We start from the raw sequence: 15,157 nt of genomic DNA, 5'->3' as shown, positions 1-15,157 counted from the left end.
ACTACACCACACCACACCACACCACACCACACCACACCACACCATACTACACTACACTACACCACACTATACTACACCACTCTACATTACACTACATTACACTGTACTACACTACACTACACTACACTACACTATACTACAATACACCACACTACACGACACGGCACGGCACTGCACTGCACTGCACGGCACTGCACTGCACTGCACTACTGTTCTGGTGCTATCTACTGTTTTGTCTGTGGAACTTCTCTATGAAAGTATATGAACCACATCTGAACCTACAAAAAGTGAAACTAAATAGCAGACATTAAAAGGGAGAGAAAAGAGGAAGGTTTCGTGTGTGCTGTGTTGTCACACCGACACATTTCACAAGCAGTGGCAAAACGGGACAAAAACCGTCGCCTGGTATTCAGTTTGCACAGAATCGACCATGAATCACCATTCTCCGGAGCAGTCATGTCTGTCACTCGGCTTGTCTCAGCCTGACAGATGTCCCTCCCCTCATGCGGTACCCAGCGGTTCGGGCTGAAAGGCTGTTATCTGTGTGAACTCTCCTGGAGCTAGCTAGCTACACCGTGTCAGAGCTGCATATCCCAGACCCAGACACAGACACTGGGACAGGGATGGACTGACGGAGAAGGAGGAGAAGAAGAGGGAGAGAGACAATGGGGATGAAATGATGGGCCTGTTCTCCTCTGCTCTACTGAGAAAGAAAGGGGCCCATTGACAAGGGCACGAGTCAACAACCCTACCCCCCCCCCCCCCCCCCCGCTCCCCCCCGCGCGCTCGCACACACGCTCCTCCCCGCCCCTGTCACACCCACCTCTGTTGTGACAGCCATACATCTTAGTCCGCGCCTGCACACCACAACCCCTAAACAACTGCGAAAAAAAGAAACAAAAAGAAAAGAAAGGAAAGAAAGAAAGAAAGAAAGAAAGAAAGAAAGACAGAAAAAAAACCTCTGGGCACAAAGGCTGTCATGCAGGCCTGTCACAAACACGGCGTTTGCCAGCCAGAAAGCGTGTTGTTCTGGGGCGAGCGGATTCCTTGCTCCAACGTTGCATTTCTCCCGCGTGTTTTTCCTTTGCCTTTTTTTTCTCCCCTTGCTGCCCCCCCCCCCCCCCCCCCCCCCCCCCTCTCCTTTTCCTTGGGCGCCCTCCCTCATATCTCATTGTTTGCATGCCTTTCTCGCTTTTCTGGCTTGCTTTCTGGAGGCTGACTGCTGCAGACTACTTGCGCCCGACGCTTATTGCTGCAGTGAAAGGGCCTCACAGTGCACAGCCATTCACAGTTTATCTTGTCAGTCAGTCACCTTCCTTCCTTTTTTAAAGAGATCGATTTCAAAATAGATAAATAAACACATGGCAGACATATTTCTTAAGCATATGGCTACTCTGTATTTGGTTGCCAGTCCATGTAATGGGATCTATTGCATGGTTAACCACATTAGTAATTGAAACAGGTTTACAAACCACAGCACCATGGCTGTCTGCAAGATATGTTTTGAGTTGACATGTGGCATCTGTAATATGCGGAGGCATTATAATGAGGAATCCACATAACATAAATACAATATATATATATATATATATATATATATATATATATATATACCAACTGAATACTTCTCCCTTTCCATGCGTGTAGGAGAGGCTGCAGTGGCCATCAGGTGCCATAAAAATGTGAAATAAGAGCCCTCTCTAGAGCCAGTGTTTTGGTTTGTCCGTTCTGGGCTACTGTAGAAACATGACGGTGCAACATGGCGGACTCTGTAGACGAGGACACGCTCCCTGTGTAGATACGAAGGGCTCATTCTAAGCTAACAAAAACATAACTATTCATAGTTACAGGTGATTATTACACTAAGGACAACATAATTATATATACTATTCCATTGCTGCTCATAGATCACCCCAAAGCCTGCATACTGTACATACTGTACCTGCACAAATGAAGCTTTGCTCTGTGCTCTTTGTGCAGGTGTTGCTTTGTGCTCCACAGTTGTGGCCTTCTCTGTTGTATTTGCATAGTTGGCTTGTGTGCCTTCTCAGGTGATTTATCTGATGCAAAAGGGCATTCATATCTGACAGCACCTGATAAAGTGAATTATACACCCTCACAAACACACTGTCTGGGAGCTATGATGCATTTTCTCTTATATCTCAGTCATAGTGAGCTACGCCTCTCAGTCATAGTGAGCTACGCCTAAAGAAACACCCTCAGTTTGACTTCCTCCATGAACTATGTTGCACTTGGCAACCCCATTAAGTCAGGTAATGGTAACAGAACATTCTTGCAGTCTAGGAGAGCACACACACACAGGCGCACACACACACACACACACAAACACACACACACACACACACACACACACACACACACACACACACACACACACACACACACACACACACACACACAAACGCGCACACACCCACACCAAGTCACACTGAAAAGATATGTCCCAATGTTGTCAAAATGTGTCAGTCTTCATGGCACCAGGCCAATAAGTCATGTTATCATTATTGTATCACATGGTATTTTATCACAATGCCATGCTGTATTTTACAATATTCCTGCTACTCGTCATTAGTTTCAGTATTCAGTTCAATCAAAAACACACTGATACATATACATAGAAATACACCTATAGATACGTATACCCACCTGTGCTCATGTATGCAAGGACACAAATGTGTATGCACAATGTAGTTCGGGAAATGATAGTGATGCGTTTTCACCAAAATGGGTTGCAAATACAATACAGGCTAGTGGCTGGGAGTCTTCCTTTTCTGTGTCTGAAGTTGCCTACTACCACACAACATGGCAAAGACTGTACTGCCAACTAGTTGGTAAAAACTATCTTGCTGAAGTGTTTTAGTATGTTTTGTCTTGACAAAATGTTAGGTTAACAGAATGTCCTTGTTAGATGTGACATTGGTCCCTTCATCCTGGCTTACACATTGCTAGGGTGAGCATATAACTTGATGAACTATATAAAAATAGTGTAAGGCACAACCAGGCATAGGCCTGACCCTAATGACCCTGTGTGCTTGCCGTAGCCCACTGGCTCCTGTTTCATTCAAGAGGAGACAGATGCACATTATGAATTCATAATGAAATTCAGCGTGTGACCCATACGACGGCCGGGACATTTCCCAGCAATGTTACAGTCGTGTTGTGGCAACCACTGGTGTTGTGGCAACCGCTGATGTTGTAACCAAAAGGGGAAAAAGGGAGATCAGATTTGAGATGCTGAATCACTTCCCTGTTTGAGTGAACTCCTGCCTTTTGGCATACTAAACTAGGTCCTATTTATGCACGTTACAGTTCACCAACTATACACTTTACATGTTTACAAGTTTAATCTATTATAAAATAGTATCATATGAATATCATTTTTATTTCACAGCTACTTTCATCCATTTTTCTCAGGATGGAACGAATGCTACATTTGTGTTTGTTGTCCACATTGGCTCTGATATGACTCCCCCATTACCCCGTCACTCATTATGCTATGCAGTGGAAACAAAGAGGCAGTTTCACCTCCAGCCTCTGACTAACACAGCTGATGTAATACAGGAAAACACACTCATATGACATATTCCTGACTTTTGACTCAGTTCAGGAGAAGAAGCTGTTGTTTTCCGCTGTAGGATCAACATTCACTTTCCTACTCAAACCAGCTGGTAGCAGCAGTAGTGACATATTCAAATGTTTACAGAGACAGAAGAATGTAATAACATCTGTGCTCCTGAAGCCAAATACATACTTTTACTCAGGGGTACAAGCAAAGCAACATGGAGGCACTGGCCATGGGGCTCTTAGCCTACCAGGCCGTAAAGAGTTTTAAGATTTAGACTACAGGGGTGGGATTATTCAGGGATCTCCTCTACTTCTAACTACGCCCAAGCTTTCACACATACCTTTATGTAACCCCAAAGAACTGAGAGTGAAAGTGTTTTGGTAATGAAAACCCGCTGACTATGAAGGTCTTTTTTAAAGCTCCTGTATGAAAGACTGTGTGTGTGTGTGTGTGTGTGTGTGTGTGTGTGTGTGTGTGTGTGTGTGTGTGTGTGTGTGTGTGTGTGTGTGTGTGTGTGTGTGTGTGTGTGTGTTTGTGTGTGTGTGAGAGAGTGTATGTGTGTGTGTGTGTGTGTGTGTGTGTGTGTGTGTGTGTGTGTGTGTGTGTGTGTATCCTGCTCCAAAACAAAATGGCCTTCACAAAGCCAGCCTTCAAACAGCCACTCAGATCCATGTGATGCAAACACTCAGGGATGCAGGGGGGTGGGGGCTGTTTTGGGTGTGGCATAACCAAAACAGAGGGGGTGGGCTGGGGGGTAGGGGAGGGTTTGAGGAGGGAGCAGGAGAAAGAGGAGGAGGCTGAGCGAATCTGATGGATGTCCTGAAATTACCACTGAGAAATTGTAGCTTTTGCAGCAAGTTTTTGAAGGTATTGCTGAATATTTTCCAGTGACTAATAGTGAAGCAGAACCACCTAGCTACTGTAGGATGACGTACATACATTCAGATGTACAGAATATGTCTTTTTCTATTAATGTACTGTTTCTGTGGATATAGAGGGCAACATGGGTTAACATGGGCTATGAGTACCTTGTGTATGTAGACTACAAATATATTGGCTGTAAATATCTTTGGAACCATATACATTAAGGAGGGTAACACTTTTTTTAAAAAAAAATTTTAACTTTTAACCATGAGCCCTCATTAATATCAACTTTCACCCTGTAGAAAGACATAATAAAACTGAAAACCAGGTAAAGCCAACTTCGCAATGTTGAATGCATAACAGGTAGGAATATGTCGCGTGCCGGTTTTTACGGGGTCTAACAGTGCTGATGGCCTTCGCTTGCTTTTGTTGTGGAAACTCTAATCTCGCTATGCCCTCTAGTGGTTACGTATCGCACTGCACTCACTGGTATCATTTACGGTACCCATACGGTAGCCATAGCAGGGCGCAGAGCTGTCGTTTGAGACATCATTTAGTACGATAGTGATTTTTGGTCGAGTTACCACCTGAGGGCGCAATGTATCAAATGGTCCATTTATTTTACAGATAGGGCTACGTAATCCCTCCCTTGTGTTAGCTCCCTCTGTAAAGAATATGGCAAGAATATGAGCAAGAATTAATGGATAAAGTCTACATCTACAAGCTCAGCGATTCACATTACACGACAAAACTGTAGGCAGCCATATGCGTGTAATCCTATTTGTCCTAGTAACGCACCTGTTCGAGCGCCTCTTCTTCCTGAGGCACTGATCAGTTTTTGTTTTTGTTTCTCCAACCTTGCACTTTCGCCTAGATAGGACTCATTTTAGTAAACCTAAGGCGTTGAGTGAAACACTATCAGTGCTCTTTTTTTTTCTTCATATTCAGGCTGTCCCATAAGCCACTTCTTATCACCATGGTCATCATCATCATCATGTCAACACTACCAGTCTATTTTTCCCAAATAGTGTGAGCCCACTGTTAACGCATAGAAACGTGGCTTGTAGTAGGCTAACCTGTTATAATTTGCATATGTTTTATTTAAACAACTGAGTTAATTAAAGTTATTATTAATTATAATAATTAATAATAATAATAATAATAATAATAATAAAACATCTCCATGACTACCTGAATCGTAGAGCACTGCATAGGAAATTGATAGCTAAGAAAATGAGTGATTTACCTGATCAAGAAGGTTTAACGGGCCACATCCGGAAAAAGCAGAAAATGTGGCATATTCTGCATCCTCGTTTCCAAAGGAAAATGAACCAAATCGGGTTGCAAAGCCGTGTGGGTGAGCTCTTTACGGCTATTTAGGCTTTTGCTATTTTTATTTTTATTTACTTTCCAGTCTGTGTGCCAGGCTGCTGGTGACACTTCATGCCGTAGCTAGCAGCATCTTCTTTCTATGTGCGCCTATCTAGTTTTCAAGAATAAAATTATTTAAAAGTAACACGAGTAAGCATTTACTGAATGGTTTAGTGAAGGATCGGGCTACTTTAAACTTTATATGTTCCTTATTATGCATGCATCGACTGTGAACTTGGAACCGTTGATGAATTCCTCGAAAGAGGTGCAGTAGCCATCAATATTTAACAGGATGGATCGGTTATATTTGCAGGCACGGGGTAATCGGAGATACTGTCGGACGATGCAGCCGGACGGGGTGTGAGAATGTGTGTTCGTGGTTCACTGTAGTTCAAGGGTCACTGCCACACTGGATAGTCTAACTGAAAAGGTTTGCCGTGTAACTTGACTCCACGCATACCAGCGCTTTCATCATCATCAACTTTCGCTTAACTCAGCTTTTCTGTTTGTTGTGGCCGTTTTAAACAAAGGCTTGTGTCAACAATGGTCTACAGGCCCTCCAAACTCGGTTCAGGACAAAAGTCAAACTAATCTTGAGTAGGCTATAGCCTACGTTATTTAAAAATGCATAGGCCTCTTCTGAAAATGAGGCCTGGTCCTGGGTGGAAAACGGTGGGATGCAAGGACAATGGTGATGGGGGGTGAGATGTGCCACTCTCAAGTGAGGTGGCATCCCAGGCAAACAGGCTGAGGCAATTACGCAAAGTTTGGCGTTGTCGTAAGCTCCCTGACGAGGACTCATGGAATTAACAGCCACGGCCGTCCGCAACCTAAGCTCGTGCAGAGCCAGGAGCGGATTGTAAAGCCCTGCTGTCCCGCCGTGTCCCTCTGACTTCCTCCATAACGTAGACATGGCTCAGGATATTTCGCCTCCGTGTGCTGGTAAGTGATGAGTTGTATTTCAGTGGGCCACAGTACGGCTGCACCTGCACGCTACTGTTATATCGTGGGCCCCATATGGTAGTGTGCCCACTGTGGGCTAGGCTACTCCGCGCAGCCCAGATTTCCTATCACAGTAACATGCGTGGAGATGGTTAGCCTGCATTCTTGACTTGTGCACCTGTTGCTATATAGGTGATACTTAGCTATGCCACCCTCATTGTATTCCAACACTGAGGAAATAGAGAACAATACTCGGTTTGAAGCTTCGACTTCCTTTTGCACAGCGAGAATTCTTTTGATTACACAGCTAAGGAATCAAGGAGACGAACACGTCTCTGATCCATAATTTCTTGTACAAATGCTGTGGTAGTTGCTAAGGAAACATGGGCTACTTCAGGGTAGAATTCCGCTGTGTTGTGTCGCCTATGGTTTGTGGGTCTATAAATGGAAATCAGACTGTAGGCCTATATATGGGCATTTGACGCTTCGCCGAAGCAAATCCAAGCCAATTCTCCGACAATAGTGAGGTTTGTTAAACTGGTTCTACGTGTAAATTGTTGTAACACTTTTTCATTAGAACTTTTCGTTGGTGTGCTGTTACCATGCGAGACTGGGCTTTCGTTCAGTTTCCCCACAGACGATGTTTATAATGTGTCTGTCCAAGGTGCTGATCCGGAGACGGCTCAAGCACGCCCTGTGTCTGAGCACGTGCGAGCACAAAAACAAAAGATGTTCTCTAGTGCTTCTCTGGTTACAGGGGAGAACTCCCCTAGCCTAAAACATTGAGGCCTTCAAATTAAGGTATTGGTTTTTATCTGATTTCTTCTTTTCAAGAAACATGGAACGGTGTTGTGGAGCGAGTCTCCACCGCCATGAGCGAATCTTCCTCCATTCACAGCGACAGGTTCCACAGTTTAGCCAAGGAGTTTTCGGAAATGGGGTTGGATTCGAGGCACCGTAGACTTGAAGATCCCACCTTTTACCCCGAACAGCGCGCAGAGATGGTAAGTTGCCCCTTTTACCCCCAGGGATGGGGAGGTGATATCTGAGCTAAACAAAGCATGTCGTCATTGTGTACATTTTCTGAGTAAGTTTGCCAGTGTATAAAGCGAATAAAAAAAACATTACATCAGATTAGCGTTCTCTGAATAACAATAATAAAGACTATCAGGCCAACGGGAGCACTTATCCCTTTTGGATTATGATTAAGGTGTTATTAAAATGTAATGGGTTTTCTTCAGCGTCATAAGAACATCTAGATAATCTGCGCTAATGTAGCCTAGATTCCCCTGTATTGTAGATATTACAGGATACTCCCTCGCGTTTCTAAATCGGATTAATTCGTGTCAAGGAACCCGCCATACAATTGCTCCTCTTTGTGTTCTCCTCTTCCGTCAGTTTTTAATAATGTTCAAAGTTGTCAAGTTGCCATGCTACAAAACTTTAACATACAATAAGGGGCAATTCGTCTATTATTCTATGTACCAGCCAATTAGAAACGTCGCTAGCTTCCTCACCCTCCCACATGTAACAGAAACACCTGATGGATCCACCCCTGCTGCCTATAATGTGTGGGTCCTCTGACAGGCGCGCGAACAGAACGGGGAATAGGCACACATGCTGCGCGTCTACCTCTAATCAGTTCCCGTTCGCCCCCTGCCTCCCTCGCGCAGTGACGGCTCACAAGTTTCTATGGCGATCCGTAGTTGCGCCTGTGCCAGAGACCTCGCTTCGCCTTCAGCTGTCGTTGCAGAAGCGTGCCAAAATCAGACAGCCAGATGGATTTCACGTATTGTGTGCTAGATAAAGCTTTTGACGATTGAGAGATGCCGTGCGTCGCAGCTACGAGGTGACCGGGGAGCGTGCGCGCACATTCTCGGACCTGATCGGGGGAATTGTTGGGTGAATGTACTGCTGCTGAGTGCTACCAGCCCCCACAGCTTCTGTTCGTGTCTTTGTGTGTGTTTTTCCCCTCTTCATCTCATTGAAGAGTGTGATGGAGCAATCGGCAGGTGATAGCAAGCTACCCGTGAGTAACCTGTTTCATACGTTTCAGCAAAAAAATTTCATACTGTTGTGATATGGATGGATTCATTCATATGTCAATGACGTGCCTCAGTGCTGTCATTAAGCTGAACTCAACTAAATGTGCTGCTAGGAGACTTAAAGTTTCATCCCCTTCCCCTTCCCCTGTCCCTCCACATCATTTGTCTCTGAGAGTATGAGTATTGAGAGCAGCCAAATGAGGAAGCAAAGGAGTGACCTACATCCTAATATTAACAACCCCCCCCCCCCCCCCCCCCGCCCCCTTAAGTCTCTGTGCATGTGGCTTGACTGGGCACATCACGCCCGCCACTTCTCTACGATGCCGACGCGCCCTGAACACTCCTCTGTCGTTCCACTCCCTCAGGTGGTCAACAACTTCATGGACCCAGACCCAGACCGAGAGAGAGACTTGGAGGCCAAGAGACTGTACTTCGCCGACGGCAAGCGGAAGGTGGACTACGTGCTGGTGTACAATTACCGGAGGCGGACGTCCAGCAGGGGCTCGCCTGGGCTACACAGGCTGTCAATCATCTCCAACGGCAGCTTCCCCGCGGGTCTGGGGGCAAAGGACGTGGAGGAAGGAGGCAAATCGGACCAGGAGGAGGTGGTGGTGGACGTGGGCCCGCTGGACCCGGCTGAGGGGGAGAAGAGGATGGTCCGCGAGGAGTTCGAGGCGAGCCTCCTCGAAGCCGGCCTGGAGATTGAACGAGACAAAGAGGTGCGGTGTGCAGGGGAAAACCTGTTGCAAGGGTCTGGGGTTGGTGTGGATGTGCTGCTACTGTTGGTTTTTCTACAGGGTGTAAGTGTCAGCTTGCTTACATGGATATGTTTAGCTTGAAATCCAAAGGAGTTCACAAAATAGGTGGCCTACAAGACATCAGTGTGGTAGTATTGGGAGAGGTTTATCTTCCAGAAGGCAGTTCCAAGCTCTGAAACCATCATTAGTGATGTGATGTGGTTGTAAGTATTTGGCAGGCTGACTGCTACAAGGTTAGAGCACGAAATATTGCTGGAACAAGATGATAATACCATGGATATTTTTCGCATGAGGCTTTAGTTGCGACTTCTTGTGGGCTGTGTGTGAGTGTGTGTGTGTGTGTGTGTGCGTGTGTGTGCGTGTGTGTAGATGCCAAAGTTTTTTTTACCCTTGTGTTGGAATAATTATTTTGGAATTTGGATGCTGTTGCTTCTCAGAGTGACTTGCCAATAGAGATACAATGGAAAGTGGAAGCTAAATGACTTTACCATGTTACAAGTGAGATGGTTATGCTGTAAACTTTCTTGTCAGGCTTTTAATCAAACAGGACAGTTCAGAGCGACAGGAAGTGAGTGGGTGAGAATGGGTGTGTGGGGTTGTTGGAGAGTGCCGGCAGGTCGGTCCTTAACCAGCATACAGTGATCATCAGTGAGCTCTGTAGAGCGCCTTGAGACAATTTTATTGTTTTGGCGCTATATATGTAAATAAAAATGGAATTGAATTGAATTGAATTGAATTGAATTGAATTGAATTGTATTTAGAGGCACATAACTCACGTGTCCTCAGTTCCAAGAAGTAAGATTTTAACACCACGAGTTAGTATTGAAAAACCTTGTTCCTCGTCCAGAAAACAGAACTTAGACAACAAAATGCGCAGAAACCGGTTGCTCTTTTCGGGGGTCGAGCAACCGTCATTAAACATTTCAGTGCTTGCCGTTGTAGACATCACTAGTCTATATCATGCAAGCCTATACCATGCAACAATCCTCTGCATACAAACCATTGTTTGTCCCAGAAATAACGCTCCTGGGGGGGGGTGTCTGACAGGTTTCTAATGGACTCATATGCATGTGGAGTGCTTGATTACCTCTGGGAGATGATGAGCCTAGGTGTGATTGTTGCCAAACTGAGCCTGTACCGCAGGGAGCCGAGGGTTGTCATCCTGGGTGGTTGGAACGACTGGATTCGGATTTAAAGTGTGGGGCATACGAGTTGTTTGTTGTTGTTTACAAATGCGTTTTTTTTAAAGAACTGTTGGGATTTATTCTTTTTTTTTTTTTGGCCCATTGCTGGAACGGAGCGTGAACAGTTTAAGAATTCCACACTGTGTTCACTTCCGCATTGTTGAGGTAGAAAGAGAACAGTATTTTAATACTGTTCTGTAGTAGTGCCCGCTGAGTTTATCGTATGCGTTTGTCAGGCGGTAAGAGCTGATGGGAGAGAGAATAAGTGTCTGCATGAATGTACTGTATGTTCGGCACCTCTTGGCACTGCTGCTGTGCTCAGGGAGAGCTAGGAATGTGTCCAGGTCTCCCCCTGAAGACAGCGGGTATCGAGGCCACTGACTGCTCTCCCATGGGCATCGGCTGTTCGGTTTTGCGTTATGTAAGCCACGAGTCCTCGAGGTAACTGTGTAATATTAAGGGTTGGACCTTCTGCTCGTAACTCATTATTGATGATCGCTCGTTAATTATTGACCATTTTTTCGCTCGCAACTCTTGTTTGGGGGCACGCATGGTGCAGCAGGATGTCTCAGTCAATCCGTTCATAGGAATCAAGGCATGTGCAGTGTAAAGTATTTGACTGTTTTTTTGTTTGTTTGTTTGTTTGTTTTTGTTTATTTATTATTCACCAGTTTGTTGCTTGCTACTCTCGTTTGGGGGCATGCATGGTGCAGTAGAATGTCTTGTTCAGTCCGTTCGGAGGAACTAATGCCTGTACAGTGTAAAGTTTTAGTTTGTTTGTTAGTTTGTTTTCTTCCAAGTTTGCAAACAAACACCCCCTGTCCTGTCCTGTCCTATGCCTACAGGCCATGAGATCATTCTAAGCCCTGTGATTCTATGTTGATGCTTTTATGCTGAATCAGGCTTATCCCCGAAACTTGATTGCCACAAACCACGTGGAATAACACTGGGTCACTCCCGATGAGCAGACAAGCTACTTATTTCATGTTCATTTCCACTCATTAATTCACTTTGGGCCTTGCCTCAGCCTCAGCACATTAATTGTCTGGGGAGCTAAAGTACTGTGCGGATGTTGGCTTTCGTTTCAGACATTCTGCCGCACTTGATATGTAATCAGATCCATGTGAGGTCAGTGACTGGACGTTTTGAACGAAGTGTGTTTGCGCCACCGTAATCAAGTTGGCACTGGTTCTCCCGCCAGTGAGCCCGGCTTTACAGGCAGTCGTCTGGCCTGCCACCCTGGACGTGTTTGACAACATTTGTCTTAATTCTTCATAATATTGAACCAATGAGCGTCACTCAAAATGTGGTGCACATTTGTTTGTTTATTTGTTCATCCGTGGGCATGTGGGCATGTGGCACGAATCTAAAAATAAACGCCACCATTGCCATCTGCAACCGAACAAAAGAACAGCAGAGCTCACTCGCTTTCACGCCGGGAGGCTGATCTTGCATGCGTCTCCCTGCATGCAGAGGGTGGATGTGCTCCGCATGCGTCTCTAGCGGATGTACCCGCCACAGCTGGCTGTACCCTCCACAGCTGGCTGTACCCGCCACAGCTGGGTGTACCCGCCACAGCTGGGTGTACCCTCCACAGCTGGCTGTACCCTCCACAGCTGGCTCTACCCTCCACAGCTGGCTCTACCCTCCACAGCTGGCTGTACCCTCCACAGCTGGCTGTATCCGCCACAGCTGGCTGTACCCGCCACAGATGGGTGTACCCTCCACAGCTGGCTGTACCCGCCACAGCTGGGTGTGGCTGGCTCCGCACAGGGTGCCTTCCCTTAGCTTTGTAATCACTGGAATGACAGACGGGCCTGAGAATGCAAAGAGGAGAAATCCCCAGCTTTCTGCCTGACATGTTGTCACCTGCTCTCTAATCAAATCAAAGTTTACTTGTCAGCGCAGAGTTAAAATGTGTCATCTGTGCTTTAACAAGCCTGTAAAAGGGATTTCTCATTCAGATCACGGCCAATTTAGGATCATGGTTTGTGCGTGTGCGTGTGTGTGTGTGTGTGTGTGTGTGTGTCTGTGTCTGTCTGTGTGTGTGTGTGTGTGTGTGTGTGTGAGAGAGAGAGATGTGGTGTCTATGTGGCCTAAAAGTTTTCCTCTTTTACCTTGTGTGTCCAGGTGTACATTTCCTAAAAGTAACGTTGCAACCATTATAGTAACATAGTTACTAGGAAAGAAGTATAAGAAATAAGAGTATTGCTCTCATGCTGTTGGTCGAGTATGTGCTTTGACTGACATACCAAAGGGCCTGGCTCTTTGACGTTGTGTTCAGGGTCAGAGGTCAGGTTTGCGACCTTGTAGACTCGGGTTCAAGGCCGGGGAAGGGCGACCTCTTTCTCCCTCCCATACATACCGGTGTGGCGTCATAAGTCCGATGGCTAGTCCTGACTCTAACGCTCCAGTCGCCTCCTCTCCCAGGGGACGTCTCTAGCCCGTCACAATAGCCTGAACTACCGCTGGAGAACCGTAAGGTGACAGGGACGTGACGTGTGTGTTAGGGTCCCGGAGGAAAAGGGCAGGGGTCGGGGACTCAAGGGCCGGTGGCGCATCAGAGCCGGATCTGACGCGAGACTCAGCAGTGACATGTGACGAGACGGATCATGTTGTTGTCGCGGTTGCCATCGTCATCAGCAGGTCATGTTGTTGTCGCGGTTGGCATATTCACCAGCAGGTCATGTTGTTGTCGCCGTGGTTGGCATCGTCATCAGCAGGTCATGTTGTTGTCGCGGTTGGCATCGTCATCAGCAGGTCATGTTGTTGTCGCCGTTGGCATCGTCATCAGCAGTTCATGTTGTTGTCATCGTCGTTGTTGTTGTCGTCGCCGTTGTTCTGAATCATTGCATTGTATGATCAAGACCATGTTGTCAACAAGTACTATGATAGTGCTCAGTCTTTGTCACTGTCACCGTCATCATCATCATGATCATGACTAGACAGGGGATGTTGTTGTCAATGTCGGCATCATCTTCATCGTCCTCTTCCTCTTCATCATCCCTGTCCTGAATCATTGCCCTGTATGATGTCCGTTAGGATAAGTGCTCAGTTAGTGCTCAGCGGAATAGTCCTTGTGTTTGTCACCGTCCTCCTCCTCCTCCTCCTCCTCATCATCACCGCCCCCTCTTCATCATTAGTGCATGTTTCCATCCGCTCTCTGGCCCGGCGCTCTCAGAGAGGACAGGGATGTGAAGTTCATCACTGTCATCACCATAATTATCACAATTACTTAGCATTTTAAGACCTGTCTTCATTGTCACCGTCTTCTTCTTACTTATCATCATGTTTGTGATCTCTGCTGCTGTTAGAGACATTATCTTATATACGTTTATATATATATATATATATATATATATATATATATATACAGACGTGGACAAAATTGTTGGTACCCTTCATTTAAAGAAGGAAAAACCCACAATTGTCACTGGAATAACTTGAAACTGACAAGCTCCAGTTTTGTCTCGTCGGTCCAAAGGACATTCTCCCAGAAGCCCTGTGGCTTGTCAATATGCATTTTGGCAAATTCCAGTTTCGCTTTTATATGATTTCCTTTCAACAGTGGTGTCCTCCTCGGTCGACTTTGGCTCAAACAGCGACTGATGGTGCGATCTGGCACTGATGTACCTTGACCTTGGAGTTCACCTCTAATCTCTTTGGAAGTTGTTCTGGGCACTTTGGTTACCATTTGTATTATCCGTCTCTTCAATTTGTCATCAATTTTCCTCTTGCAGCCACGTCCAGGGAGGTTGGCTACAGTCCCCTGGACCTTAAACTTCTGAATAATATGTGCAACTATTGTCACAGGAATATCAAGCTGCTTGGAGATGGTCTTATAGCCTTTATCTCCTGAGACAACTCTGTCCTTAGCTTTCTGTGGTCCATGTTCAGTGTGGTACACACCATGATACCAAACACCACAGTGACTACTTTTCACCCTTTAAATAGGCAGACTGACTGATTACAAGTTTGAAGAAGCCTGTAATGCTAATTAGAGGACACACCTTAGTTTAACATGTCTCTATGGTCAAATTATTTTAAATCTTTTCTAGGGGTACTATTATTTTTGTCCAGGCCAGTTTAATTCGTTTTTTTATTTTTTATTATTCTGTTGAACCCCAATTCAAAAGCATTGTCTGATTTTCATTAGTTCATTTTCAGTATTTTTTTAATTTATTATTACTTTTGTCAGTTTCAAGTTATTTCAGTGACCATTGTGGCTTTTTCTTCCTTTAACGGAAGGGTACCAACAATTTCGTCCACGTCTGTGTGTGTGTATATATATATACAGTATATATACATATATATACACACACACACACACACACACACACACACACACACACACACACACACTTATATACGTTACCCTTTCCTGTTATCGCCTCTAGTGCCGGAGGT

At 45.5% G+C, this 15,157-nt stretch overlaps 1 protein-coding gene across 1 annotated transcript in view; it reads left to right on the top strand.

The window, feature by feature from the left end:
- The first annotated feature begins 6,665 nt into the window (after positions 1-6,665).
- The window catches only part of LOC105898343 (anoctamin-2-like), a 49,243-nt gene continuing 40,751 nt past the window's right edge, over positions 6,666-15,157 (top strand). The window contains exons 1-4 of the mRNA XM_042710038.1: positions 6,666-6,763; positions 7,598-7,767; positions 8,754-8,792; positions 9,174-9,527. Of these exons, the coding sequence (XP_042565972.1) occupies positions 6,733-6,763; positions 7,598-7,767; positions 8,754-8,792; positions 9,174-9,527 (594 nt within the window). The 5' untranslated portion in view covers positions 6,666-6,732. The remainder of the gene's footprint in view (positions 6,764-7,597; positions 7,768-8,753; positions 8,793-9,173; positions 9,528-15,157) is intronic.

Source organism: Clupea harengus, chromosome 16, assembly GCF_900700415.2.
Source record: "Clupea harengus chromosome 16, Ch_v2.0.2, whole genome shotgun sequence".
NCBI lineage: Eukaryota > Metazoa > Chordata > Actinopteri > Clupeiformes > Clupeidae > Clupea > Clupea harengus.
The sequence above is the reverse complement of the archived record's forward strand: the minus strand, read 5'-3'. Positions and strand labels throughout refer to the sequence as shown.